The sequence below is a fragment of the Triplophysa rosa genome, linkage group LG15 (genome assembly GCF_024868665.1).
Source record: "Triplophysa rosa linkage group LG15, Trosa_1v2, whole genome shotgun sequence".
Lineage (NCBI taxonomy): Eukaryota > Metazoa > Chordata > Actinopteri > Cypriniformes > Nemacheilidae > Triplophysa > Triplophysa rosa.
The window spans coordinates 23,845,366-23,873,202 of record NC_079904.1 but is presented as its reverse complement, the minus strand read 5'-3'; the positions used below and the strand labels follow the sequence as shown (position 1 = coordinate 23,873,202).

Here is a 27,837-nt window from a genome sequence, read left to right as displayed (position 1 = left end):
GGCAAAAACGACGAAACATTAATGGCAACAATATAATAATAATGATAATAATAAACAACTCTGATCCAGAAGAACGTCCTGTTTTAGTTTTTTTAACACTGCATGAAGTTGAACAAACTAAGATTACAAGCAACAAGCTTGTAAGATTTAATCATATGTGTAAGATTTAAAATCGGTGGATCAGTATTTAGTGTTGCAAAGTGGTCTATATATGTATGTGTTTGTAACTTTGTGTATAAATTATGTTCCAGCCATAGATTTGACTGTTTATGCAACCAATCAAGTCTTTGGAATACGTGCCTGTGAGTGGGCGGAGTTTGGCGCGTAGCCCCGCCCGCCACAGGTTATAAATACGTTGCACCGGCTGCGGCTCATCGGGATCATTCAGCCGTGAGATGCTCACCGGACTCGGGTCAACATGGCGGAAACACTCGCTGGTCGCCTGCTGCACACTGACTTTCTCATGTAGTTTCCTGGAGTAACGTACCGTTTACTTTCAGAGTTTTGATGGCAACTGTCCCGTGAACATGAGCAGCTCACGCGCAGGTAAACAAACCAACAGCATCAGTCTGAGCTCGTGATCAGTCACTTGTTTGTTAAAAAAAATGTAAGGCCTTCTATTAAGTGCTCATAAGTGTAGTTTGTGTGCTATTTTAATTACTATGGTATTATTATAATCGAGCATCAAGTGCTGCGCGTGTTACTGTGCGTTGAAAAGCGTCTCGCGCCGCACGAGAGGAATACACGCAGTATGAGGCGCTCATTCTTCATCTGAAGTGACGGGACATGTACAAATGCTTGCTTGTTTTTATAGCATTATTGCTGTTTCAACGTTCTTACTCGCTTGACTGGAGTGTTTTTCGTGAGTTTGAAAACCTTTTGATTTGAAGGCACGTGTCTGAATGTTTGAACTTTTTGTGGAATATTATTGTGCAAACCATACTCTTTTATAAAAAACAAATTTTATTGAATTCAATTGTTTATGAATTTGATAAGGAAAAAATAAGCCAACAAGTCCAGTTAAAAAATTGTTAAAAGACCTCAAGAAGCTGCTTGATAAAAAGACGAGAGAATTTCTGCACATTGAAAAAACGGATTAAATAAAACGTAGTTTTTCCCCGAATTTCATTTCTGCGCTGTTCTTTTATTAATGTTCTCAAATATGAAAAAATATAAAGATTGGTGACTGTTCTTTTGAAGTAGTTCATTTAAAATTTGCTTCATATCCAGTAAAAGGCAATATGACGACATTTCGAAAAGTAATTTGACTTTTCACTTACGGACACAATGCTGTTGTGACACCACAGACATGAGGTTGGGTGACATAACCGTCTCTTTAAATGAAGTTGTTTACAAAATACATGGCTTCATTTTAATAATACATGTTTAAATGCTGTATTTGCTATATAACTTAATATGTGCAGGACACAACCCTGAGGTACGACGGACTCGGATCAGGCGGCTTTGTAACATAGATTCTGTAAAATTCAATCGTGGTTTCAAACAAAAATGAAATGAACTGGAACAAATGTTTTCAACCTTACATAATACAAACGTGTTTTGTGATCTTTTAGTAGTTAATTTAATTTCAAGGCCCGTCACAGATGAATAATGTCCAGTGGTTTGCCTGTTATTTCAGAGGTTTGGTGGTCTCCCCCGTCCCCTGCCCTGCCTGCGGATCATGTGCTGAAGTCTGGAGCGGTCATATTCCCCGGTAAATCTTCCTCTCTATGATCCTGACAGATCTGTCACGACTCTGGTCTGTTGTGTTCTTACGAAGTGTGTGAATGTGAACAGGTGCGTTCGATCAGCACGGATGTCCTCTGGTCATGTTTCCGGCGGACACTCAATGGAAACTGTCCGAGGAGGTCAGCGGAGAGGAGGTGTCTCAGTTTATACTCTACTGTCTGCGTCTGCACAAGTATGAAACGTACAATGCGCGTCAACCAAATACAGCGAGAGTCAGTGTGTGTACTTGTGTTGTACCTTTATTTTGTGTTCGAACAGTAAGAAAGGAGAAGAGGGTCTGGTGTCTGTGGTTGCTGATCTGAGACAAGCTGACGTCACTGTCGTGAAGTTTATCACCGAAACTCTCCTGAGATTGGAGGTATTAACTCGCCCTGAGAGCATTTTCTCTCTGACCCACTGCCTTTGATCGTAAAATGATCATTTCTATTCATTAACACCAAAGTATTATAATAAATGAAATGTTTGCGAGTGTTTTTCTGTCTGTCAGGAGACATTCCCGAGAGAGTAGTTCATGATATCTATTAAGCAGGAATGATGTTGGTTTTGAAGTGAAAGGCTCCAGTGTTTTTCTTGTGACGTGCTTGAAGCGTAGAAGAGCGAGTAGAAGATCACATGCCTGCTGTGGGTCACAGGACTGATGTTATCTAATAACAGAGCTCGGGCGGGATGATGCGCTTGATATGGACATGGAATATTTAGATGCCGTACACTTGAATCTTTGAGTTTAACGTGTTTTAATGTAATGTTCAGACAGCTGATGCCTGGTGTTGTGTAGTTCTACAGGAGGATCTTTCATTCGGTGTATTTTGTTCAACCAAAGAAGAAATCTGTTCAGAAGCAGCTGGGGAAACTTCTGACACCGAGCTCCAAACAGAAGAGACCCGTTCTCTTTAAAGTGAGTTCATATCTGTGTTAGTCACCTGCTCATACAAACGTGACAATTGTCGCCTAAAGGGACACTTCACCCAAAAATGAAGATTCTGTCATCGTTTACTCGCCTTGGAGTTGTTCCAAATCTGTATAAATGTCTTGATGAACGCAGAGAAAGATATTTTGAAGAATGTAGGACAGCAGACAGTTCTTGGGCACTTTTGACTAACTATGCATTTTTTCCTACTATGGGGGGCAAGATCTTTCTAGATCTTTATTCGATATCTTTCGCTGTTCATCAGAACAAAGACATTTATACAGATTTGGAACAACTCCAAGGTGAGTAAATGACAGAATTTATTAACCCAAAAATGCTGTCAAGTGATGTTTCAAACCTGTGTAAGTTTTGTTGTTCTGATGAACACAAAGATGTTTGCAAGAATTGTGGGATAAAGTAAACTCAGTCAATGGTGCCCCAGAACGGTTAGGTTTCCCACATTTAAAAAAATAAATCCTCTTTTGTGTTGAACAGAAGTACAATAAATACACTTAAGGATGACTAGGTGATGACAGAATTTTTATTTTTGGGTGAAGTATCCTTTTAAAGGCTTGTTCACACCATGAACGATATTGACATTATTTCTTTTTAGCTCATATGCAGAATCCTGTTCTAAATTAAAGGTCTACTCACTATTTTGAGTGTGAAAATAGACACAATCAAACCGACATGTCACTCAAGATATTTATTGAAAAGTTAAGAATCACTTGTATGTGAATTTTGAAAACATGGACTGAAAACATTATCTGCTTAAAATGATGTTAGGCAACGTTTTTCAGAAATGTCAGTAATTGACTTAAAAAAGAGATTTATGAAAAATTAACATGAAAGAAAATTGTTCTACGTTACTGTTTATTGTTGCAAGTGTGGTTAAACGGTTTCATATCGCTTCCTACCGTCCTTCTGAAACCTCGTATCTCCATATTTCATGTTTATTTTTGTCAAAACTTATTGTTAGTCACTCTTTGTTTGTCGCTGGGTTTCTATCTAACAAACAAAAAGTATTCAAATGTGCTCTTCATTTGTTACACTTTTTAATCGCTTAAATGCAGCGTTTTTCCTGAAAAATGGTGAATTTGGACATGTGATGTTTTGTAAGGACAGCGATATGTCCTTTGTGATTTTATAGGTATGTATTTTTGTTAACATTGTTTTGTTATGCATTTGAACAGCGGGTTTTCCTCAAGGATATTTGTGAACTTTCCAACTTCATGGACTGGAGTCAGTTAACATGTAGTTTAGGAGGATACCTCATGTACTGCCATGACAGCTGGGTTAACTTCATTAAGGTAAGTGTGTTTGGTTTTGTAGACCTTAATCTTTAAGGTCTACTTGAACTTTTTTTTCAATCGCATGTTCCTTCCACACACTGCGTTATCTAAATGAGGACACGCCGTACTGTTCTGATGATGTTTTTCCCAAGATGAAAAAATGAAACCGTAACCCTTAGAGAAATGCTTCATTCATTCAAATTCAGGTTTTTCCTGTGACGTTTCCTTTTGGAGAAAGTGTAGTCCAAAAGTATATCCATGTAAATGCAGTAGCGCTCACAAACCGCATAATTATTATTCTGGCGAGTCTCACAGGCCTGGAGTCTGTACTCCTCACTTTAGAATGGCGAGAGATGTTGAGGGTTGAAGGTTCTGTTCTGTCTGTTGATGTGTGTTTAATATGTGCATGTATGATGAGGGTTTTAATGAGCGCGTCTCTATTGTGTGTCTCCCTGGAGGCCGATCGTCTGAGATCATTAGCAAGTGAAAGGATTGCAGGCTGTCTTTCTCTCTTCTGCTTCAGCTCGCCCGCTTCTCTCGCTCTGTCATGTGAGCGTTTTTCGGGTCTTAAAGAGACAGTACAGGCAAAAATAAATACTTTTATACGTTTATTCCCCCTCATGACATGTCAAACCTGAATGAGTTTCTTTCTTCAGAACACAAAAGATATTTTGAAGAATGTTGACAATCAAACACCGAACCCCATTGACTTCCATTGGATGAACACAAAACCACGGAGACATTTCACAAATATCATCTTTTTGTGAGGAAAGACTCACATGAGAGGGAATTAATAAAAAAGTGTTTGTCTGTAGTTCAGTAGTTATGAATTTTGATTCACTGGATCTGGTGAACCGTGTTCATGTTGTCGTGCAGGAGATCGACATGTTTGTGCAGGAGTTTCTGTGTGTGGTGAACAGACTGCCGTCCAGTATCTGTACTCTGCAGTCGCTTGCGAAGCTGCCGGTCCCAGCAGACTTTGAGCGGCTCCGTGACTTTTGCTCCGTGAACGAAGCTCGATTCCAGCAGCTCAGGAGGTATTTCTGTTTCTGCTCGTTTCATTTGATGGCATGATTGTATTCTCTTATCTTTAACACGCAGGAACTTTGCTGAACGGAATTCTGGGCTGTTTGATGTTCCATGTGTCATTAAGATTTGATCAACGTTTGAATACTTTTTAAAAATGTTGGTGGCATCTAGTGGTGAGGTTGCGAATTACAACCCATGGCTCACTACACCCCTCCCTTTTGAAGCACTACAGTGGCTGACACAGAACTTAAATGTTGACAGGTTTTCGCTTCTTTTCCGAATGATGTAACGCATTTATGAAACGCGTTCTGTAGAGCAGTTTGTCCGTTTAGGGCTACTGTAGAAACAACATGTTGAATTCCACGTAAGGGGACCCGCAGTGTATGTATACAGAAATAGCTCATTCTAGGATAATAAAAACATGACGTTTCATTATGTAAGGTCTTTATACACCTCTGAACACAGTTATGTTTATTATATTGCACTTGTCAATAGATTCTCCTAAAAATGACACACTGGATCTTTAAAGCAACACTATGGAGTTTTTCGACCCTAAAATAATCTCTCTAAAATTATTTGTGGTAGGACAACTCTTAACTGGATGAGTTTTACTGCCGCTGCTACCTAAACTGAAATCACACTTGTAACTTTGGTGTGCGGGTAGGTACACAAGCCCTGCCCATCACCTGCTTTACGGCATTCGTGACATGTTTTACTCGTAGCCTGGGTGAAGCTAGCCAACAGCTAACAATAAGACTAAACGATCTAGTTCAGCACAAGTCTCCAAACCATCACCATGGCAGAGCCAGAGGAAAAGAGTGATCGGACACGAGTCTGAACATTAATCAATATCTGACGGACTTGCACTCGGTGGCGCGAGCTGCAAGAGGCAACTGTTTTGCCAAACGGATGGAGACCTAACATTAGCCTTCCTGCTACTGGATCTGAAAGTCTTATATGTACATTTTATCTTACTGTTCTGTACTTTTGAACTTATTAGTAATTAGGTTGTGCTCAGATGTATTGGCGCACTAACGTTACAGGTTCACAATTTATAACCGTAAGGTAGACTAGAGATAGAGAGCAATTTTGCCGGGTCTCAATAGCTTGTGTAGCATGATCGCGCCTTGTCACAAATTTAGTGTTAAGCTTGTAAACTATGACTACCAAACCACAATAAATGTTGTATGGTCAAAAGTTGCTCTCAATGCCTGTTTGCGAGTGTGTTTCCGGAAATATAACTACAGAAAATTATTTTTGTTGGTTACTAAACACATTCACGTTCATGCGTTGTGTTTTGGGTGACTGCAAATGTGCTATGTAGCTAGCACGCTATGCGCTAATGGCTAACAACCAGCTGCTACCTCAGAATCTAGTTTGAGCTATTAGTATAGCCCAGTAGAACCCTATGGGAGCCAAAAGAGTGCTTTAGTACATGCACACTTTATGAAGTGACATGACGTAACAGTGGTTTCTGCTTGGTCAACAAATTCACGTGTATTGCGCTGCCCACAGGGAATACAGCGACAGTATTTACGACACTGAAATCAGACAATTGCGCTTATCAACCACATGGGGAACTGTAAGCAAAAGTTCTCTAATGTTGCTTTAAGAGCTACACACACAGGTTTCTGTCGGACAGTGATGATCTAATACTTTGCTGAATGAAAATCTGTATTTATTAGATTGTCTTTATTACTCGTTCATGTTTTAGGGATCTTGGTTTGGATGACTTGCTGAAGCGCTGTGAGTGTTTATTGGAGAAACTGCGTTTCCCTGAGAATGAGCCGTGTTTTTATGCGATGGCCGGAACGATTCTCTTCTCTCTCACCGCACTGGAAATGCTCCAGAACTACAACCGGTTTGTACAACCAGAGCACACTTCCAACATGATCTCATTGTCATTTTATACAGACTTAGCATCTCTCGCTCTCAGGTTAAGTGCAGCAGTGGAGAAAGTGGAGTTGCTGTGGCAACAGGCCTTCTCCAAGCCCCGCCTCCAGCTTCAGGTCGCCCACCTGCAAAGAGAAGCTCAACAGGTTCAAACAAAAACAGCGTTATACACCTTCTCCCCGCTGTGATGAAAACCGTTAAATGCATGAAGTGCGGAGATTCATAGTTGATTTGAGCTTGTTGTGATTTCAGATTCAGGAGCAGATAGTTGTGCTACACAGAGAGAAGGTTCAGCCCTACAGGATTCAACCGGCTGAAGATGTTCACAGAGCTGAAAGTCTCCGGCTGGAGTTCGAGTCTTTAATATACATGCATGCAATGGTACGTAACGGATCTTCAGCTTTGAGGAAACGTCTGCACAGACATCTGCAATACATACAGTAGTTGGCTCATCTGCAACATGTCTTGGAGACGTCTGTAATACGTTTGGAAAACATCTGCTAAACGAGCAGTTTTACATCCATTCTAAATCAAAAACATCTTGCTCACATCTTCTAGATGTCTATATGACGTCTGAAAGCAGATGTCTCCGAGACGTATTGAAGTTGAGCAAACTACGTATTGCAGAGATCTTGAAGATGTCAAATAGACGCAATGCAGATTTATGTGTGCTATCAGGGTTATGTCTTTGGTTAGGACACAGTGCTATAGATGACTAATGTCCCAGCTAGCACATGTACGTCTGTAAGACGTCAGCTAAAGAACTGGAGGTCTGGAAAACATCTGCTAAACATCTTGGATCAATTTTACATCCGTTCTAAATCATAAACATCTTACAGATGTCTAAATGATGTCTGACAGCAGACTTCTCTTGAGACGTATTGCAGATGTCTTCCAGACGCCAAATAGACGTCTGCCATATGTATTGTACTATGAGGGGTGCGCACATGTTTTAATCTGATCAAATGTCTTTCTCATGTTAACAGGCTCTTGTTCGTCGTGCTGAGGATGTTCTCCACACGTTATCAGAGAGCGTTCAGTTAACAGATGTCAGCGAGCCGTGGGTCGATGATCTGCACCGAATGAAGGAGAACCTCCGTTCTTCTGTTCAACAACTTTACCAAACACTTAGAAACATGTCAGACTTCCACTACACCTTAAACAGAGTATGCGCTTTTCACCTCGTCATGAAATCATGACATTATTTGTGGCGTTTCAGCATGACTTTAAACCGTAACTCTTGATCTGGTTTATTTTTGTAATAGTGTAAAGACTGGTACAAGCAGGTGCTGTGTGAAACCTTCCTGTCAGATCTCTCACGGAGACGTGAGGGTCTGTGTGACAGCAGCTTTACTCCAGACGGTCTCTTGTGGAGACGAGGAGTGGAGACGTTTCTCAGGAGGAGTTCTTGTCCTGAAGTGCACGAGCTGGTGAAGCTGGCTCATCTCACTGATGTTATAACTGACCCGTACCTACAGCATGCCGGCAAACAGCTGTCTCGCAGGTACACTCATTCAATGGCTGGGTAAAAAATCCATCCTCAGATTCTAATCTCATTGTAATTTAACTAAATATCGATTTGGGAATCCCCAGAGGCTGTGAAAATTTTCTGCAATTCACTTTTCGTCCTGAAGATGTCGTCATTGTTTGCTTGATCATGTTCGAAGGTCTGTGGATTTTGGCACTTGTCGTTAATCGGTTATAACGTTACACACACAACGTGAGAGCATAACTAGTATGCTGTGACAGATTTTTCAGCCTAAGGATGAATGATTTGAGATGTTTAAATTGAAACTAACTGCAGTGTTCACCTCTGTTCATTAGCAAAACAAACAGCTTGCCGCAGCCGAACATGGTACCGCACATAATGTATTAACATACATACAGCCTAAACCCCTAGTGCCCATTTGCCAAATAACATACAAATATAAAGTAAGTTTAACACGGCTTTGAATGTTCTATTTAGCCCGTGACTGACTTAGCTCCCTTCGCTATCATATGCTAACGTTATCCTCCTGTATATACGGTACATTTACGTCAATTCAGACTGTTTATAAATATTACTTACATTGGCAACTTTGTCTCGTTCAGTCGGTCTCGATCCCTCTTGAGGAACAACTTTGAAGCTAATCCTGCTTGTACTGTCCCAGGTTGAAAAAGCACTCCGGCTTGAAGTGATTCGCACAAACAAGCAGGTTTTTACTTATGGTTTCTTAGGGATTTCCACTAAAAATAAAACAAATCCACTCCTGTCTCTTCCTAGGTTTGGACTCTGTGCAGCGACTACATTGCATGTTGTCCACGAACTTTAGCCATGGTGTCACGTACACCGCTGTCGCTTGTGAAAACAACAATGGAATAGTGTAGATTAAGGGGCGGTAATATTATAATAAGAGCCTGCGTCTACGTCACATCAGGCATGAAATCTGAACAGTTCGATTTCTCACATGCTTGCAGGGAAAGACTTACCAAAACAAAGTTACTGGGATCTTGTTTTTCATGTTTTCTGGGTTACTAGATGCACCGGGGACCCGATTATAGCACTTAAACACAGAAAAAAATGGACTTTCATCCAATGGGTCCTTTAAATAGTTAGTAATTAATTTCATTGTTACTTTTTTTTGCAGTAATGTGTATTGAGTGCATTGTAACAAGAGATCATAAATATGCACATACAATGTTTGTTACTCAAAATAGAAGTATAAAGTAATTAAACATAGTTGTGTGTAAATGTGTATTTCAGTAATCTAGCTAAGTTAGGGGTTTTAGTATATTTTATATTTAAATATGAAGTTTGCGTCTGCAAATCCAATGAGACGTCTTCCTCTTCTGAGACGATGAGTAACTAAGAATCAATTAGGATTTTCATCATAAGGTTTGATTCTATTACAAACGCGAAATAGGTTTCCATACTCTGCCAAAATACTTATCCAAAGCGACTTGCATTGCATTATACTAAACATTTGTTTCCAAGTATGTGCAATCCCTGGGATTGAACCCATGACCTTGGCATTGTTAGCGCCATGCTCTATCCACTGAGCTACAGGAAAGCAGGATATTTTATTGTACTGTATTGTTTTAATACAAATAGATGTTTATCTGACATCTTTTAACCCTCACTTTTGAACACATTTTTTTTATTTGATCAGAATGGTATAAAATGTAGATGCGAGTATAGAATATGACTCATCACTCGTGTGATTAACATCTGAAACACTGTTCCTCTAAGATAGAACTGTGCAACCTGTGCTAGTAGTTCATGATCGTCATGTAAAACTTGTTTGATATGAAGCTTGCTTTTCTATAATGAATAATATATTGTTTCCATCCACAGATGCATGACTTTAAGAAGACTGTTGACATCGCCCGCGTCTCTACCTCTTCATGACCTCCAGCTTGCGCTTCAGTGGCAGTACGAGTACCTCATGAGTAACCAGACAACCTCTGACATCACTTCCCCTCAGACTGAGCAGAATAAGAGTTGTCTGAGAGACTTGAGCTTCATGTCCAACTCTGTCCCACACAGACCTTTAGTTTCTCAATGTGAGAGTTTGTTTGATTTAGCCAAGTGGCCTTCGGTTGGAGATAGTGACCATCAGGTGTCACCCAGCAGCGCTCCTGGTGCCGGTAAACCTCCCTCTCTCAGCTCTTTCGACTCTGGTTTTGATGGAGCGGGAAGCAGTCACGTGGACACCAGGAACCGAAGGGAGGGGCTCTCTAGATTTCCAGCCAACGGGGACTCCAAACCGTTTTATGCTCAAATTCACGAGGAGAACGTCGCCAGCGTGTCCGACTCCGAAGGCCAGGGTGAAGATCCAGTGTGTAGTTTGAAGAGAGACACCCCTCAGGCCAGTATTCAGATCGTTCCCAAAATAACACCGGACTCTGTGAACCTCGAGATCAAGGTGAAGCGATCGGCCACGCTACCCAAGAACCCCTGGCTCAGTCTGCCTATAGATGATCTGGAGAGCTCTTACACTGTTATCATCACACCAAACTCTTCCAACCAGCAGAGGATTATCAAGAGCCCCGGCTTATCAACAAACACTCATGATGCAGATCAAACCTCTCGGACACGTGACCCGCGGTGTGTTTGTGATTAACATCCCGAGAGGCAGGATAGCTTTGAGGACTCTGAACTGAATCCCATCATCAATGTTCTGTCCAGTACCATCACTGATCCTGAAGAGAAATCCAGCAGTACTGTGGACGCTGAGGCTTCTCTTCTCTGGGACACGTTTGATCTTCACAACCTCAGACATGATTCCTGTGAACGGTGAGTTAGCCGTACATGTCACATCCTACTTTAAAGCAGAATTAACTTCAAAATCATAGTGCATAAGTGCACAGTGTGACCATCCAGGTGAGTGTTTGTGGGATGTTTTGGATAGGTTGGATGCGTCTCTGTGTGAGTGGGTTCAGAGAGAACAAGAAGAGCTTCAGGAGGTGGAGAAGACTTTAGAGCGAGCAGCTGAGATCCTGCAGGTGAGACTGAAAATCTGTATTTACTCCCAAATACGCCGTCCCAGATGAATGTGACTTAAACACAATCCCAATTATCTATAGCATTACATTGTTTGACCATTTGATCGATATTACAGGTGAAAATGACAGGAACTCTTGCCAGTTGTAATGTGGCGGTTTTTATGTTCGGTTTAATTCTGGTGGCTTTAATTTAGACTTTCTGCTGTCTGCTCTTTCTGGTGTTTACAATCATACACATTAAATTTGCAAACAATACTGTGGGTTTGTAATTTGTCTGGGAATAAAACGCTCATGTCATGTTCAGGAGGAAGAGAATGTGCTTGCACAGGAAGTGATGCTCGATGAGCTGTTAGAAACTGAAGACGTGCTCAAACACGGTCCTGTATGGAATAAAGATCAGCACAGTGAGGTAAGACTGCCTTCACGCATGAGAACAAATTTAAGATAATAATAATTCATTTGATTTTTAATTTGCCTTACTCGCACCCAAAGCGCTACAACAATACATTTAATGAGTAATAAAAATATACAATAAGTAAAAGAGATGCAATATAAACCTCTTGATGGCAGTCAGTTAATAACCATTAAATATTGTAAGCAATCTTAAAAATGCATTTTCACAAGTTTCTTAAAGGAGCTTAATGTGGGATTGCTACTGACAATCAGAGGAATCTCATTCCATAACCTCAGGGCGGCACAAGAAAATGCTCGCTGACCCATAGTTTTTAGTCTGCAATGTGGCTGATGAAGGGAAAGAGAATTAGTAGAGCGGAGAAAACGAGGAGCCACGTAAGGGTTAACTAAGTCAGATGCATATGGAGCCAATCCATGGACCGCTTTATAATTTAAAACCAAAGTTTTAAACTCAATGTGAGATGAACAGGAAGACAATGCAAATTACAAAGGACAACCCGAATTTGCTGACAAGAGGCTGTATAAGTTTAGACCTGTGCTGCCGAGTTTTGAACATACTGCAGCCATTTTATGGATTTTGCTGGTAAGCCAGTGTAAAGGGAATTGCTATAGTCAATTCTTGAGGTGATGAATGCGTGGATAAGTCTTTCAGCGTCAAGCGCAGAAAGGGAAGGCCTAATCCTACTAATATTTGGAGGTGATGGAAAGCCGATTTGGTAACACTTTGTTGTTTTTTTTTTTTTTTTTTTTTTTTCTTCAGTGTCAGATTGGCATCAAATATCACACGAAGGTTACGAGCTTGCGAAGATGTCATTACAGATCTATTCATAGTCAAATTAAAGTTCCTACATTTTTGGGTAGTAGCGGGTTTGCCTATAAGAAGAACCTCAGTCTTTGAGCTATTCTATTTGTAAAGTTATGGTGCATCCATAGTTTGCAGTCCTCACTGACTGTTTGCAGAACAGTTAACCGAAGCATCAGACTTTGAGCTAATATAAATTTTGGTATCTTCAGCATAATAATGATTCCCAAGACCATGTTTCTTAATGATTTGTCCCAGTGGAAGCATGTAGATACTAAAGGGTATGGGGCTCAGAACAGATCCCTGTGGTACACCATATGGGACCGGAGTAGTGTCAGATTTGTCATTTCCCAGAACAACAAACGGATCTATTTGAAAGGTAGGATCTATTTGAAAGGTAGGATCTAAACCAATCAAGTACAGTGCCAGAAATACCAATCCAACTCTTTAGTTTGAGCAATATAGGGTGACATACTGTATTAAATGCTGCGCTCAGGTCCAACAGAACCAAAATGGTTGCGGCACCAGAGGCAGCTGAAAAAAGATCATCATTCATTACCCGAACCAAGGCAGTTTCAGTACTGTGTCCTGTTTGAAACCCAGATTGAAAAGGTTCTAAGAGATTGTACAGAGACAAGTGGGAGTGTAATGAGCCATAACACGTTCCAAGACCTTTGCCAAAAAGGGAAGATTTGAGATGGGCCTAAAATTAGTAAGATGTGATGTATTACACCCAGGCTTTTTAAGGACTGGTGTGATAGCTGCAACCTTAAGCTCACTGGAACAATCCCAGTAGTGAGAGGTATTCACAATGTGTAATATAAGAGGACTTATTGTCAGCAAGCATCCCTTAAGAACAACATTTGTTACAGGGTCAAGGATACAAGTTGTTGAATTCATTGCCAGCACTAGTTTTGAGATGTGATCCACGGTAAATGTTACAAAACTTGGAGTTGCAGTAAAATATCATTTATATATATATATATATACTGTATGCTCATGGTCTTAAAAAGCTTATTTGGGTTAACCGCATCATTACTAATTTGTGAATAATATTCAGCTCTTTGCCACCTTAAGGGCAGCACTATACTGACTTAAAGCCACAATATGGAATAATTTTATGAAATATCCAAAAATCACTTGCACTGTGTGATATTTCATGCAGTTGTGTATTTGCATAATCCCACATGTTCCCAAGAATGTGCAAATCCAGAGAAATTCCTATTTTAATTAATGGCCCGTCCATCGTCTCCCTTGTATTTGTCACATATCAGTGACTTAATATCCGCTGCTCCGCACTACCCTCAGTTTCCAGTTGTAGAAACTACAGCAAGACGCAAATGCGGAAGTGGTTATACAGCATCTGGGATGCAGCATCTGTTCTGTTATAACGGATCACGATTACTCTTTGGCGAGTAAAGGAATGACTGTTTGAAACAGGTAAAGCTCTGTAGCATTACGCTACCAAATCAATTGACAAAGTCCAATATCAGTCGCGGGCTAACGTAGCATTACATTCCACATTTCTTGCAAGCTAATTCATTACGATGACATAAAATAAAATAAATTCATTACCTCGTCCGTTAACATGATGGGCGATCTCCACATGCCTCTGGATGGTGAAAACGCCATGTCCCATAATTCCACTCTCCTACATATAACGTCATTTAGCTTTGCCTTTTGTTGTTTCGAAAGTGCTCCATCTAACGGTCCAAATATTCCATATTGTGGCTTTAAGTGCTCATCAAACATGAGCTTATGGACAGTAAAGCCCGATTTATTATATTGCTGCTCAAGTTGCCTGTTTTTAGCCTTCAGTGTCCTAAGCTCATTGGTGTACCACGGGGATGAATTCTTGAATGACACAAAGTTTCTTCCTAGGAGCAAGGATATCCAAAGTGGATAGTAGAACAATGTTAAAATGTTCCACAGTTTCAATTNACGATGACATAAAATAAATTCATTACCTCATCCGTTAACATGATGGGCGATCTCCACACGCCTCTGGATGGTGAAAACGACATGTCCCATAATTCCACTCTCCTACATAACGTCATTTAGCTTCGCCTTTTGTTGTTGTTTCGAAAGTGTGCCATCTAGCGGTCCAAATATTCCATATTGTGGCTTTAAGTGCTCATCAAACATGAGCTTATGGACAGTAAAGCACGATTTATTATATTGCTGCTCAAGTTGCCTGTTTTTAGCCTTCAGTGTCTAAGCTCATTGGTGTACCAGGGGGATGAATTCTTGAATGACACAAAGTTTCTTCCTAGGAGCAAGGATATCCAAAGTGGATAGTAGAACAATGTTAAAATGTTCCACAGTTTCAATTTTTGGATGCTCTAGAATTAAACATGAAAAGTGATCATAGTTGGTATTCTTAAAACTAATTACTCTCTTATGAGAAGCTGATTTAGAAGGGACTGGACAGTTAAGAGAAGCTTATGGTCACTAATACACATCTCATGGCACTCCAGCTGGTTGATGTTAACACCAACAGAACACACCAAATCAAGTGTGTGACCTTTGTTGTGGGTAGGAAAATAAACAAGCGGAGGTGTATTAAAACAGTCAAGTGTGCCCAAAAAAGGTACAGTATGAGAAGTTAAATTGTCCGCATGTATATTGATGTCACCTATGAGAATCATAGCTGAACAAATAGAACTGACCAAAGCCAGAAGTTCAGTGAGGTCATCATTAAACGGAGGATTGAACTTTGGTGAACGATAAATAAACAAGATGAGAACTGGGGAAGCACCATTAAGTATAAAAGCGATCCACTCAAATGATGACACACTAAGGATGGTAATTTCAGTAACTGATATATCAGATTTAAAAATAACTGCAAGAACACCTCCTTTCCCAGTTAGCCGAAGTCTATCAATGTACGTATAGCCAGGTGGAGTAGTCAAATTAAGATGTCAAATCATTTTGATGATGCCAAGTTTCATTGACACAGAGGAATCAAGTTTTTTGTCAACAATAATATCTTGAAGTATTGCCGTCTTATTTTTCAGTGAGCGAATATTAAAGTGTGCAAAGTTCACAATCACGCCACGGTCTCTCAAAACCGTTTGCAGATATTGATGGAGAAGTTAGATTTGCAGAACAAATGCCATAATTGTCCACATGAGTGTCAGAACGTTGGGAGCTGGAGCATAGGACATGAATTCCAACCCCTGTGTTGTAAAATTTATGTACAATGTACATAATGTTCGTAATGTTCATTGAACAGAAGATTCGGGAGGCATATAATGGTTAAGTGTAAAGAGTTCAGAGAGAGTGTACCTTATGTCGAGATCCAGTTGATCAAAGATCCGCTCACCACAAAGTTCAGTTAAGGGTAAACTGAAAATAACGATGAGAAACCACCAGCAGCGCATAATGAGACAATAAGTTCTGCAAGGTCCATGGAGTAGTACCCAGGTGCATCGGCACTCGGCACATGGAATCCAAAAGCACCACAATTGCCGTAAGCAATGCAAGCCTTGGACAGTCGAAGAATAGTACACCACTACACACCACCCAAAGCAAGTTCAGGCTCCTGTCAAATAAACGGATCCGTGGGCACAAATGCTGTAGCCGATGCCATAGACTGTGCCGGGCTGGAGACGAGTCATATAACAATGCACCAATACACTCCACATGGCAGGATACACCTTAAACCGTGCCGGACCGTAGACAAGGAGAGAAAAAGTGCACCAAAATACTCCACACGACAGGATCTCATGTAAACCATGAACAGACAGACGTCTCTCTCACAGTGGACCTCATCCGTTTTAACGTTAGATTGATGAGACTTCATCATAGTGTCATGGTTTACACGAGATCATCTTCACAGTTAGACAAAATGAATGTCTGTAAAGGCTTGACACGCTACGTAAAGACACGAATAATGCGAGAAACTAATCAGAAAAGCATTTCATGCCAATGTCTTTATTTTCAGATGTCTCTTCAAGATCTGGTTCAATCTGGCGTGATTGGGTTAGACGATGAAATCTCCTCTTCTCTTCCTGTCAGTCCTCGCAGTCAACTCCCATCATCTGATTCTGACACTGAAACCAGTGAGATTTGTGAAAACTGCTCCGGTTCACGCGGATCAGTTACCGAAAGCTTCACGTGTGTGGATGTACAACAGAAAGTGGACAGAAGTGACATCCTTCAAGATCTTCAAGTTCTCGAGGAGCAAATTCTGGAGGAGAGGTTCAAACTTGAAGCCTTGCGTCTCAGCGAGTCCGAACCTTTAGCTCGATCTCACGTCACGACACGTAGCTCCTGCAGAGAGCGCCGGATGTTTCTGGCACACCTGGAGGACGAGAGGTGGGTCGTCGAGAAAATGGAAAGAAGTCTGCGAAAAGAGCGAGTAAAGAAGAGAGTTGTGAGGTGTTCCATCATGAAGAACTCTATGAAGAAAGATCTGTGGAGTTCAGACACCGAAGAGAAACTGCAACATACCGACACATCTCATCTTACAAAGATGAACACCAGTCCATCACCTCAAGATGAAAAACAGGAGTGTACAGAAGTCGCAAACAAATCTCAGTCAAGTTTGAGTTCTCCTGCTTCTCCAGATTCTACATCTCTGTCTGAAATTGATCAAGATGTCCGGTCTCGTCACGAGGAGTCAGATACGAGTGATTTGTCGCGATTTTCCAGCACAGACTCTCCAGCTTCGGTCCACCCGGAGCGGTCATCAAATCCTCTGATGGATGAAATATCTTCCTGTCCAGCGGAGACGCAGCAGACCAATCCAGAGAATGGTGCTTTTGATCCTGGTGGAGCGCTGGTACCTGCACCAAAACGTGTCTTTTATGACGCACAAACACAAAAGCATTCTGAATCCATCTCCGAGTCAATCAACCTCACCCAAACTCCCGGCGAGATCACAAGATGTCTACGAGGACTTCATATGCAAAACAATAACAACAACACTCTCGTCCAATCATACCGACACGACGGACATTCTGAAACCCAAGAGAACATCTCTACAGTCATAGCAAACACAGCAGAACCGCAGCATGAGGAAAGTGTTAAAGCAGAATGGGAGGAGACGGGGCAGATGTCGGGCCGTGAGCGGAATGAACGTGGAGTTTATGATGGAGGTGGCTCCACAAGAGCCGTGTTTGGATCTCTGCTGGACCAGCCGCAGCTGATCACGTCTAATAGACCGGTGAGGACTAGAGATTTCTACATTCAACTTGAATGTTTCCAATGCCAGCGAGCGTCGGTTTTGATGGATGAGGACAGATGATGCTTCTGCATTGATCCTTCATGGAAAGCATCTTTTATTCAAGCTGGCGATTTGTTCAAATCCTAGCAGCCTACTAACATCTGAGGCTGTTTTTGTTGTAAACTCAGGATATTATCTTAGAAGATGGCTCACGAAAGTCTGGAACCCTTTAACTCATTGAGTTTGTGTTGACCAGGAGGAATTGATGTACAAGTCTTTAAACATGTTTTTACATGTCTCTTTATCAGCTGGACTATAAGACGCCCATTGTGCTGGACACGGGCTCTGGTTTGATGAAGGCAGGATTTGCAGACCAGGACCTTCCCACTATTGTGTTCCCTACTGTTATTGGTCATCCAAAATATGAGGTTTGACCTTTCACCTCCGTACAGTCTCCAGTGTCACATGATGAGTTGTGATGCTGATGTTGGCTGTTTTTTTTAAATCGCAGGAGGTGATGAGTGGAGGTGTGGACAGAGATGTGTATGTGGGTCATGATGCTCGGCACATGAGAGGAGTTCTGACCCTCAAACATCCCATAAGAAACGGCATCGTACGCAACTGGGATGAGATGGAGATGGTGAGTTGTGTGTGGTTGATCTCGATAACTTTCTGAAAGTGTCTCTTCTACACGAATTAAAGTCCACATGAAATCTAAGTTGACCTTATTTTGTGAGCTCGCATGACTAGCTTTGTGTTATACAATCTATCGGTCAAAGAAAAAAATGTTTTTTATTTTACTGCTCCAGCGTGATCATTCTGTGTGTTGGTTTGATGTTCTGGACAGAGGAAGGTGTAAAGCGATTTTTTTGGATCATTTCTTTGTTTGTTTGTAGATCTGGCATCATGCGTTCCAGCAGCTCTCTGTGGATCCTCGGGATCATCCGGTGATGTTGACGGAGGCGGCCATGAATCCTCTGGAGAACCGTCAGCGGATGATAGAACTGATGTTTGAAACCTTTAACGTCCCGCTCACATTTGTGGCCATGCAGGCCGTTCTGGCGCTTTACGCCTCAGGACGAACCACAGGTCAGACCCATCCGGGATATTTTTCACAATGGTTTATCTCTCAGGTTCCGCTCAAAAATGATTTTATTAGTTTGTTCAGATGGTCACTGACACATGCAGCATTTTATCCCTGTCGTCAATGTCTGGTTTCATTTTCTCAGTTGTATTTATCGGAGTTGTCTAAATAATATAAAAGATTTGTCTTGAAGACTGAAAAGCCCTTGATATTTTGTTTGTAAAAAGCCACATCTTGTGTCCCATGTGTACTTGCAGGAAGATTCTAATGTTCTGTATTAGCAGTGAAGCTGAAAAATGTTTGATTTTCAGTGTTTGTTTGTTTGCTTGCTTCTCACCTGAACAGTGGTTTTTAGTTACGAGTTCAAACTTGACGTATGATGGAGATCCTACACAGCAAAAAACACTTTCTTACTAAATATTTCTTACTTGTCGGGTTAATGTATCTTGCTTTAAGAGGTTTTTGATATTTGTACTAGAAAACGAGACAAGGAAAGTGACCGAAGATATTTAGTTCTGTATAATGAAAGAAAATATAGGAATTACGTTTGTTTAAAACAAGCAGAAATTCTGCCATGAGGTGAAAAATAAACTTGAATTAGGTACTTTATCAAAAGTAAAACTAAATTGTAATTTTTCTCACCCCGCTTGTTTTAAACAAACTTAATTATATGTTCTTTCATAAAACAAGACTAATCATACCATAGTCTGTTTGAATACTTGATTCTGATTGGCTGGAAGGTGTGCATTAAAACTGCTTAATGCACGGGTAGTTCCAGTCAGTTTGATCAATGTTTGAAATTAACTGAGGAAAATGTCACCTGTCTGATCAAAAACACTAAACATCAATAACAGCTTTAACTTGGCAAGAGACCATGGTGTAAGCGGGATAATCCACAGCTTCGGAGGCAAACGCATCGTGCATTTAAATCCTTTAATGCACGGCTAGCTGTGGATTATCTCTTACTTGTCCAATAAAAGTATCTTGATTATACTTTATTACTACAAATATGTAAATATTCTTAAGTAGATGTTTAGTAATAAATTCATGTTTGTTTCGTGTACTGCTGATTTTGATGTGTATTTTGTGGGTGTTTGTGTGTGTTCAGGTGTGGTTCTGGACTCTGGTGATGGTGTCAGTCACAGTGTTCCAGTGTTTGATGGTTACTGTCTGCCTCACGCTGTCCAGCGCTTCAGTCTGGCCGGAGCTGACGTCACGCTGCAGCTGCAGAAGGTGATGACGTCACACATGCACCATAACCGCAATGAGATCCATACAGCTGACGCAACCGTCTGATTCCCTCGAACACTGTAACCGCTATTGAGTCTAATATTGACACAGACATATCTGTGTGTTTGTTTGCCAAGCAGTCACACTGGTCATAATACAGAAAATGTCCATGAGGAGGACTTGTGTCTGTAAATGTTTGAGACTGAAGTGTGTGTTTGTGTGTTATAGCTTCTCCTGGAACAGGGTGTCTGTATGCAGACGTCTGCAGAGCTGGAGATCGTGCGGGAGATGAAAGAGAAATGTTGTTGTGTGGCACTGGATTATGAATCCGAGATCCGGAAGAGAGGTACGGCGTCCTCGGAGGTCCAATACACGCTACCTGATGGACAGATTGTCTCGCTCTGCACAGAACGCTTCAGGTGATGAGACGATCTTCAGATATTAGCACCTTATAGCACACATACATCTGGCAGACGTCTAGTTGATGTCTGCGTTTACATCTGCAAGGCGTGTTTTTTTTTAATAGTTTGCTCATCTGCAATACGTCTCGGAGACGTCTGCTGTCAGATGTCATATAGACGTCTAGAAGATGTCTAAGACGTTTGTGATTTAGAACGTATGGTAAATTGCTCGAAGACGTTTTCCAGATCTTTAGCAGACATCTTGCAGATGTTGTCTGGGCAGTAGAACAATTCTTTGTTTGAGGTTTTCAAGGCTAAAGCAATTTGATCGCCCCCCTAGTGGCTGACTGCGGTATAGGTCATCAGTCTCGCCCTCTCCATAGAAACGAATGGAATCACGGCAAACCAAAAAATCCAATCGCACTGCAAATATGCTTTATCCAAAGATGGTTTCTGTCATTTTAGCTCATCGCGCTGATGATATTTGATACGGTCTGTGCTCAGAACATACATGAGAATCTTGGCTTGCCTACTTTTCACAGAAATCAAAATGGTAATGAGGTCTAAGTGAAGAGAGAAAAACAGACCTGCGGATGAGAGCGATGAGAGTGCAATAAAATGACACCGATTGGAAAACATTAGGAGACACATTTCCTCTAAATTCTCTTCAGATTTGGATTTTATAATGAAAACGCTGCTGAATATGCAGGTGAAGTGAAACCTAGATGACAAAAGTCTCTCTTTATATCACTGTCATACACAGGGCACCAGAGGTCCTGTTCAAGCCAGAGCTGATTGGACGAGATCATTATGGGATGCATGAGAGCGTTTTTAAATCCATTCTCCAGTCTGACGTTGACCTGCGGAGGAGTTTTTTGGGAAACATGGTTTTGTCAGGTATGAATCAAACGAGTCTGCTGTGGATATATTGAAGCTGTTTTGGTGTTTGGATGAGTGAAGTGTTGATGCTTTTTAGTGCCCATATTCACAGTAACAGAGTTGATTAAATCAGTCCGTGCTGTTATTGTGAACATGCTGTTTATCTCGGAGGGGCTTTTGACACAAACACATTGTGAAAGACGTTTAATATAAATAAATATATTCAATACATGGTATTATGGGAAATCTTTTAAAAAAAAACAAGTGATACTATCTGTATAAATACTTTTCATCAGCATTGCATTTCATAGGATTATGTAATAAAATGTTAAAGGGACAGTTCACCCTAAAATGAGAAAATTCTGTCATTTCTTTGTTTGGCTGAACTCAAAGGAAGATATTTGGTAGAATGTCAGTAACCAAACGGATCTCATCCCCCATTTACTTTATTTTCTCTACTATGGGAGTCAATGGGGATGAGATTCGTTTGGTAACTGACATTTTTCCAAATATATTCCTTTGAGTTCAGCCAAAAAAAGACATTTCTACAGGTTTGAAACAATCTGAGGGCGAGTAAATGACAATTTTTTCATTTTTGTGTGCATCCTTTTAATATATGAAGAAGAAACGTGTAACTGTCTTTAAAAAAAACATGATTTTTGACTTTTTCATTGTGCGTTCCTATTAATCTCTATCAAAACAACCCAACTGCAGTTTGATTTAACTATTAGCAGTGATGGCGGCAAGTAAACGGTGACTTTTCTTGCAGATTTGAGTTGTTTAATACAGAAGCACAAATATTTTACTTGGATAATTCATTCGGCAATGCGTTTGAGTAAACATGACTCTATCGCAGAGTTTTTTGACCTGAGGGAGGGGTTGAAACGGACCAATCCCAGCGCTTGAGGTGCGCGTCAGGCTACGGCGTGGGGTATGCAGCTCTGCGTAGGTTTGACGCTCGAGTATAAATCCAGTTTAACACAATAAAACATGATTTATGAAGGTTAATAAAAAGTATTTTCAGTTTTCGCAAATGATGAACTCTTCATTTATTGGGATTGTTAATAGTTCTGTTGAAGGGTTAATAGTTTGTCTATGGGTGCACATGTCTGAGTTTGTGTGTTGTCATGTCTGTTGTGAGGTGGTAATACGCTGTTGGCCGGACTCCCCGAGCGTCTGCAGATGGAGATCAGACACATGGTTCCAGCAGATCTGATGGAGTCTGTGAGAGTCACGAGTCCAAGCGATCGAGACTTCTCAGTGTGGTGTGGAGGAGCCGTGTTGGCCAATCTGCCCGTGTTCTCCAGCGCCTGGATCAGCTCTGATGAATATGAAGAGTTTGGTCCACAGATTGTGTTCAGGAAATGTTTCTGAGGTTTACTCATTTTAATGCAGTTTTGTCATTCAACGCGGTCTTATTGAAAAGAGTTATTTATGTAGATGAATAACAGCCTGGTGAATTCTGAATCATGTGACCGTAATGCAACGCATCAGCCGTGTTTTAAGCTTGTTTGATGATTTTTGTCCTTAACCAACACTAAAAGTGGTTAATAACACTGGTTGTATCAATCAGATATTTTTTACTCTATTATATATATCTATTCAAAATGTTATCTAAAAGTTTTATATGTATGTGATGATCAATTCTCTGTGTGGTTTGTGGATGCAGGACTCGTGTCAAACGTGTGAATGGATGGAGTCCGTTGTGAATCTTTTAAAGTAATGTGCCACAGTCATCTACAGATTGAATCTTTACATTCATTTCTGAGCTGAAGTCTGAACTCATTTACCTGCCAGAGATCCTGTTCTCCTACATAGCTGCAATTTCTCATCTTTCCCTCAGCTGGTTTTGAGTCTTGTGTGTTTTGAGTGGAATTGGGTTTATTTGCACGAGTGTCATACTTGGAATAAGTTTGTATTTTCACGGTGGTTTTGCTTTAGTCTTTAGTGTCTGAAGGAATGGTTTTGAAGTGCGTATGGATGGATAAACATGGATTGAGATTGTGTATCCTGCAGGTTTTGATCTCAGTCATTCTCACAGACCTCTACAGTATAATAAACCCTTCGGTGTGTGCCGGACGAAAGATTTGTAAATGCACTTTATATGCGTTTGGTGTGCATGTCTGTGTTTATTTCTGCATGTGTGTGACTGCACAGACTGTTGAAGGTTTGGTCTGTTTGTTAATCGCTGAATCTTTAGTTTTTCATTGGTTCAGGTGGATTTGTCTTTAATGCCCCGTGATCTCCAGCATCAGTGTCTGTTAAACTGTCCTGACCTTTTTACAATAAATCATTCGAAATCAACCTTGTTTTGTGTGCTTTTTAAAAGTCGCCATATTTGTAAACAACTTGATAGTGTCAAGCTTTTCTAAAACTAGATTAATCTGGCAAGAAGTTTGAAACATTCAGTAACATGTCTGCTCAGATTCAGCTGCCGCACATGCACGGTAAGAGCAATTTACAGACATCAAAATATCTTTTAAACAGAGTAAAAGATCTGTTTCATGAAAAATAGCTTTTAATTTCAGAATGATGTAAGGTTAAAGGTATGATGAACTGGGCTTGTTTATTGTTTTATACTGTTGTATGAGGTCTACTTATGACGTCCGCGTGGTTTTTACATTCAAAAACATCAGCAATAGGCCATTTTCTACCTGGGTTTTGAGGCCGGCTCGACAAACGATCGGTTTGAATGGGTGGGCCGCCATGAAGGCTTGGAAGTAAACGCCCACTGCTATGATTGGATGGCAGTTTGCGTAGTAAACTTACTTGGAGCCTTCTGTGAATTTGGTTAGAGACGTAACGTTAGGTTGCACATTCGACCTATTCGCACAGGATTTGGATTATCTGGGGACCTTGTGTGATTTATAAATTACTTCCCCATATCAGTATTTCATGTGGCGCATTCGCACGGGATGATTTTACTCAAATTTACTAATTTATGTCCTGGATGTGATGGCAAGGCTTTGCGCATAGTTTGTATAGCCTGTATGGTGTTTAATGATAGCCGTACCTGTCAGCATTTGAGCCCCGTGATTGCGAACCAGACATAAGATCACCGCGATAGCAAATCTCAAATGTTACGAGAGTTTCCATGATAAACAAACGGGAGCTCCCGGTAATTTATGGAATTATACCAAAACACTTCAAAACAGCCTCCATTGTTTGCAAACTGTGCATAAAACCTTGAAAAATGATATATGAGCCTGCCAAATCACAGAGATGCAGATTCGCACTAATATTATCACAGGACCTCGGTGTTAGTCAAAATATGGTAGGTCATTTGTGGGGGAATTTTTACTTTACAAATTAAAGACATGGCCGATTCGCACGGGACTAAGATCACAGACAACCTCTGCAACTATTACAAATGACTAGAGGTCCCCAGGTAATACTAATCCTGTGCGAATAGGGCTCAGGGCATATCAAGCGATCTGCAACAAAGCAATAGTGACGCATAGTAGAAATCTGTTGTACTCGCATAATATCGCTGCGCCATTCCTATCGGATCCAATATTGACGGCACAGCGCTGCTTTTTAATTTTAGTCTCTCCGCAAATCCATCGTTGACCTCTTCACAAAGGAATCCGCGGTAATGTTTTACCCACGTGAGCTGGAACGTCTTTAAAAATAAACTAAATATGTCGGAATCCGAATGAAGGTTATGCAGCGACTGTGTTCTTCCACAACCAGGCACTGACTGCACAATATTTTGCGATCTTTAACAGCATGTTTATTGCTTGCTCGCTCTATCTGGTTCTGCGCAACTTGTTACTTCAGTACTGTCATGCACAAACCAGTGGGCGGGGCTAGAGTAGTTGATTTTCTTCTGTGGAGGCGGTGTTCAACCTATAGGCGTTCGCTGAACCTGGTGTCAATAACCGCTGTAATCTCAGTAACAAGGGTGTTTTCAGTTCTGACACTTACAGGATGTTCACTTGAATATGATTCCCTCTTATATAACAAAAGCTTGGGTTAAAATTGAGATCTTAATTCATTGCCCCTTTAAGTGAGAACAATCATTTAAGCACAGACTAAATACATCAAAATACAGAAGTTGAAACTACTTGAAGAGTTTGGTTCCAAAATCATGTTTTTATGTTATGATTTGTGTTAGTTGGTTATTTAGTTATTATGACTTAAATCAAAACAAACCAACTGCAGTTTGATTATGAATTGGAATACACAAGAAAAAATGAAATGATCTCATTTTGGAAATAAACTCTTTGTTTGTTTTGTGTCATCACAGTAATGGTATATTAGAGGTTTACAAAAGGTCAATAATTATACATGTGAAGCTTAAGCACAAAAATCGAATAATTTAAAATAACTATATATACAGGTATATATATTTGTATGGTGTATAATGATATATGACCGTACCTGTCAGCAATTGAGACCCGCGTTCGGGGATCTTCTGTCCGGTTCGCGTTACGGGAGTTTCCATGAGAAATAACAAAACGGGAGCCTCTCGGCCAAAACGGCAGTGTTGGCAGGTATGGATTTTGGGTGACCCAGCACCCAAAATAATATCAAAACACTTCAACACAGCCTCCATTTGCGCTATTTGTGTCTGTTTATGTTCTTATTTGTTTCGTGTTATATCATCTGCCATGTTATCTGTGTTTATTATGCGCTACTGATGTACAGTGAAGATTCTCACCGCTGCACTGTCACATGTCACAGGCCACACGTGACACGACTCAAAACATCAGAATCATCCGCGCAGTTGAGCAGTGCCGAATCACAACTCAATTAAAGAAAATACCTCCGCACATCACTTGCAGTAGCAATTTCAAACTGAGATGGCGACAAATAGGCCAATCCTACGGACTGCCAATTTAAAGTTGGCATGAAACCGAAGTAGCGATTGTCTTTTTTTCCGTATCGTGACGCCCGAGTGAAACGACTTCTGAAATGAGGAAAAAATGTAGGAGGGGACTTGATTACATTCACCGACAACTGATTGGATCGTTAAAAGGCGAAAGATTTGAACGCCAGTTTGCAATCTGTCAGGCATTGAAGCCCCGCCCTCGCACCATTCCTCGTGACCAGAAGTGAAGAGAGGTCGTTTCCAGAGGGGGAGGAGCTTAATGTTTTAAATAGATTACAGTGCACATGAATTTTTAAAAAATACTGATGTGCGCGAATAAATAATTTATAATAAACACTTCACCACTGTGTAAAACAATTAGAATGATCATTTTTAATTTCATGCCGACTTTAAGATCTGAGTTTGTGAAAAGCAGCCTGTGTGTAGGTGCATTTGAATCTGGGCAGCGATCATAAGCCTGCTTTGTAAAGTGAAAACAGTTCCACATTTTAAAATCTTGTCAGTCCACTCTATTAGTTTAACTAATACAAATTTGCCACCACATGGTCTGTAAAAACATCCAGCAAACCTCTAAAATTAAACTGATTTTGTCTCTTTAAAGGTCCAGTGTGGGGGTTTAAATAAATAATAGTTAGATTATTGTCCCATTTTCTGTCTGTTCTACTCTTAATTGAACACATGCTATTGGTTCAGTTCCCCATCACTCATCATTAACCTGCTGATGTCATCACCCCCACGTCCAATAAAACAGCCTGCCAGACAGCCAATCACAGAGCAGATGTGTTATTACACTGAGACCTGAAAACATGTGACATGTTGTTCATCTCAAAACTTAGTAGATAAAATATTTACAGCAATTGAAAGAATCTATAAGGTTCATGTCATGTTATTTGCTTTGATGATAGTGGTTTGTTCTTTCTTGGTATGTGCAAACCAAATATAATAAAAAATCAATAATATTTCTATTTTATACTAATAACTTAGTTGTTATTAGTTAGCGTTGTGGTTTTTCTGATGGTAGAACAACAGTTTGCTGTCTCTGAGTTGCTGCGTCCCAATTTGCCTGCTATGAACTAAAATATCTAATGTTTTTGTTATCTATTCTGTTTTTGTTATAACTATATACAGTGCTAAAATAACCAAATAATGAATTCAGGAGCTGCAAAGTGAAAAGGGAAAGAAAAGAAACACACCAGAGCATTTTAAAAAGTACCTCAACTGTCTATATATCTTCTATCATCTGTAATTACTTTACGGCAATATATTTTTTTATATAGAGTAGACTCAGGTTATCTCAAAAAGTGGGCTGCTGTGTTACTGCAAAAAATGATTTAAAAAAATACCTATTTATAATTTATAACTATTCAGAGTCACTATTCAGTTTCTCTTTAAGCACAAGCTACAAGTTTTTTTAGATGTCAGAAGTCAGAGGATTATATTGATTTATATTGATTAGAAACACAGATGGTGTTTTCATTCATTGTTCAGATCATCCTTTAGAGATGATATTTCATCACTCTCAGTGTGTTATTGTGCACTTTACATTGTAGGAAGTGGTCTCTGATCCTGGGGACAGTGTTGGTGTGTGTGTCTGTAGAAATCAACATATAGAAACTCATGATGTTCATTCTCTGGACTGTATTTCTAATATGACGTCAGATTGGATTA

General features: G+C 40.4%; 2 protein-coding genes across 3 annotated transcripts; both read left to right on the top strand.

Annotated features, from left to right (window-relative positions):
- The first annotated feature begins 382 nt into the window (after nt 1-382).
- Nucleotides 383-7,240, top strand: si:ch211-241j12.4 (uncharacterized). The gene is made up of 9 exons (XM_057352303.1): nt 383-546; nt 1,640-1,714; nt 1,798-1,921; nt 2,008-2,107; nt 2,525-2,644; nt 3,850-3,966; nt 4,825-4,985; nt 6,692-6,838; nt 6,914-7,240. The coding sequence occupies exons 1-9, from the start codon at nt 528-530 to the stop codon at nt 7,056-7,058; spliced, it is 1,008 nt and encodes a 335-aa protein (XP_057208286.1). The 5' UTR covers nt 383-527; the 3' UTR covers nt 7,059-7,240.
- Nucleotides 7,241-10,977: 3,737 nt separating this feature from the next.
- si:ch211-241j12.3 (uncharacterized protein LOC566552 homolog) lies at nt 10,978-27,657 on the top strand. Of its 2 annotated transcripts, XM_057352296.1 has the most exons (11): nt 10,978-11,146; nt 11,262-11,355; nt 11,660-11,764; nt 16,518-17,741; nt 18,050-18,169; nt 18,253-18,381; nt 18,638-18,830; nt 19,934-20,058; nt 20,284-20,474; nt 21,220-21,353; nt 22,477-27,657. In XM_057352296.1, the coding sequence occupies exons 3-11, from the start codon at nt 11,690-11,692 to the stop codon at nt 22,707-22,709; spliced, it is 2,424 nt and encodes an 807-aa protein (XP_057208279.1). In that variant the 5' UTR covers nt 10,978-11,146; nt 11,262-11,355; nt 11,660-11,689; the 3' UTR covers nt 22,710-27,657. The 2 variants fall into 2 exon arrangements, with proteins under 2 accessions (XP_057208279.1, XP_057208280.1); XM_057352297.1 differs by lacking the exon at nt 22,477-27,657 and having other exon boundaries at nt 20,284-20,401.
- The last annotated feature ends 180 nt before the right edge of the window (nt 27,658-27,837 follow it).